Source organism: Penaeus vannamei, chromosome 4, assembly GCF_042767895.1.
Source record: "Penaeus vannamei isolate JL-2024 chromosome 4, ASM4276789v1, whole genome shotgun sequence".
Taxonomy (NCBI): domain Eukaryota; kingdom Metazoa; phylum Arthropoda; class Malacostraca; order Decapoda; family Penaeidae; genus Penaeus; species Penaeus vannamei.
Genome location: NC_091552.1, coordinates 7,749,108 through 7,751,607, shown reverse-complemented (window position 1 = coordinate 7,751,607; position 2,500 = coordinate 7,749,108). Strand labels below are relative to the sequence as shown.

At 50.8% G+C, this 2,500-nt stretch overlaps 1 protein-coding gene across 1 annotated transcript in view; it reads right to left on the bottom strand.

The window, feature by feature from the left end:
- The window catches only part of LOC113811710 (TSC22 domain family protein 1), a 281,844-nt gene that overhangs the window by 1,068 nt on the left and 278,276 nt on the right, over positions 1-2,500 (bottom strand). The window contains 1 exon segment of the mRNA XM_070121335.1: positions 1-1,168. This exon segment is cut by the window's left edge and continues 1,068 nt beyond it. Coding sequence (XP_069977436.1) covers positions 986-1,168 — 183 coding nt within the window. The 3' untranslated portion in view covers positions 1-985.

The window sequence follows — 2,500 nt, the reverse complement described above, 5'->3', positions numbered from 1 at the left end:
TCAGGTGTTTCATGCTAGCCGTGAGCACCTTTGTGTAACTACAGTACTGCTGTCGGTACAAGCTTTATCCTGGGGAAGGCGGGAGGGGGGGGGTCATCATTCACAGAAGATAAATCTATATAACCTGTCGTTTCTTGTCCCACGTAAGGCAGTAAAACATACCAACAGCTGACACCTTCGACTTCTCCGAGCAGAGAGATTGATCAGCGCGGGTTGACCTGTGCATTCCTGGCCTCAGAGTGCGTGTGCTTGAGCCACGCACCTTATCTGTCGTGGCCGGCGTTCCTGGCGGCGCCGGGCGTCATTCACTCGCTCACCCGTAGCGCTGCTGTCCTTCTCGCGTTACCATCACCACTTTGCTACCTCACTACCCTTAGACATCACTGACAAATAATTCTGAATAATGATGGAGATGCTGTGAACACAACACGTGTGTTGGAGTGTATGAGCGCTGTGTGGAGTGCGTGAGGAGGCGCGGGTCCAGCATGGTCCAAGCGCTTCTTGAAAGAGGGCAGCCGGCGCGATGGCCGCCCGGCTGCCCCACTGCTCCTGCTGTGACCGCGCGCCCTGTCCTCTTGACGGTAAGCCAAGCAAAACATACATTTATATATATTGATTCATCTATCATCACGCTCACAAACTCCTTACACCTCACTATTGTAATACAAGGCCAACAAAAATAATGTGTACAAACTTGGTGGAGTCTGAATGGACTATATACACAACAAAGCCTAAATAATTAGCCGGAGCCGTAATGGAAATGAAAATGATGAGCTTGTATGACGATGCTGGGTGCCGTGGGCGTCCGTGGGCGGCGTGTGGGCGGGGCGGGCGGCCGGGGTCAGCCCGCCGAAGAGGGTGCACACCGCTCAGGCCGCCTAAGGCCCAGGAACCGCTGCATCAGCTGCCGCCGAGAGGGAGTTGGGGGGGGCCACCGCGAGGGCGGCCATGAGGAGGCGCTGTGTTAATGGTGGGGCGCGGGGGTTCAGGTGTTGGAGTTGTGGTGGGGCTGCTGGATCTGCTGGAGCGCCTCCTGCGTCGCGTATTGCCGCAGGACGGTGTTCTCGTACTCCAGCTGGTTGATGCGCTCCATCAATTCCGTAATCTTCTCCTTCAGGACCTCCACCTCCTCTCGCACCGCGAACATCAAGTGGGACTTAACCAAATCCTGCAAACAAGACACAATGCATATTAATATCAACAGTAAACATTAGAAACAAATCAAATACTAAATAAACTATACATACAATACATGATGGCATTTGAATCTAAAAATCTACAAGGCACAATCATGAGCTACATCAAATTTTATCTTCCTTAAAACCTAACGTTCATCCAAGCAACAAATGCTGCATGACCTTCAAATCTTCCAACTGTTTATTTTCCCAAACCCCCACTCCCTCCCTCCCTCCCTCCCTCCCTCACCCCGCCCTCCTAACAAGCCTGTCACATACGATAGACGGATCTTCTACTCCAGGCGTCGGCTCGTATTTCATATGAACGAGAAACCGATAAACAACGGGATGGCACGACCACTAAAAACCTCCCTGTCCTCTCAAGTGGACGACACGCATTAAGGTGGGATTATCGGGAATTCCCCCGATTCTGCCCACGCGGAAACGGTAATGGCGAGCAGATGTGAAAAGGAGAGAAAAGGGACAATCAAAGGCACTGTAAAACTAGCGAGAAAGTGGACCTAAACGAACAAAACAAAGGAAAGACAGGAGAGAGACGGTGAAATAGGACTAGAGGATAGATGGAGGGACAGAAGCGAGAGAGAGAGAGAGAGAGGCGACGAGGTGATATAGAGAGGATAGAGGCAAAGTGGTGACGTGAGGGCTGGCAAGACGCCACTGCCAGGGGGCTATTTCCAGCGTCGCCTCGCTCCCACACGGTAAAATTCTAGCTCTCTTTTCAACCAACTCGACCGCTTCTTCCCTCATTCCTGCGTTGCATCATCATCGACAAAGGCTCTTCTAAATAACCTAAAGAGACTATAAACTCGAGAGAACTAACGCTTTCCTAGAAGAGGTCCCTCGGTTTCATATCATCTTCAATTTGCCGTGAGATATTACTGCCACATTCCTTCGCAGTGGGCCAACTGGCCGCCGCCCAACAAAACACTGAAAAACGTAAGGTTTCTCCCCTCCACAACAAAGATGATAAACAGAGGCTGCTAAAGGCGAAAAGGGCATACAATTTACTTCTTTATACCAAAACAAATCAGTTAAATTCTCCAAAGCAACAATGAACCATTACTGGAACCTTAACAAAACCAAATATACCAAGCATAACAAGCAACCCCGGTGCATTGAAAATAATAACCTTCTTCACAAAACGTATGGGATATTTCTGCCCCTTCAAATCCCGCCCGGCCCCACACTTGACTCCCCAAAATGCGTGACAACCCTCTAAGATTTCCCCACCCGCGACTCCGGCCATCGAGAAGCCCTGCTTTGTGTGGCCCAGGCCCTCAAGCTCGCATAGGGCGGGTTGGTGA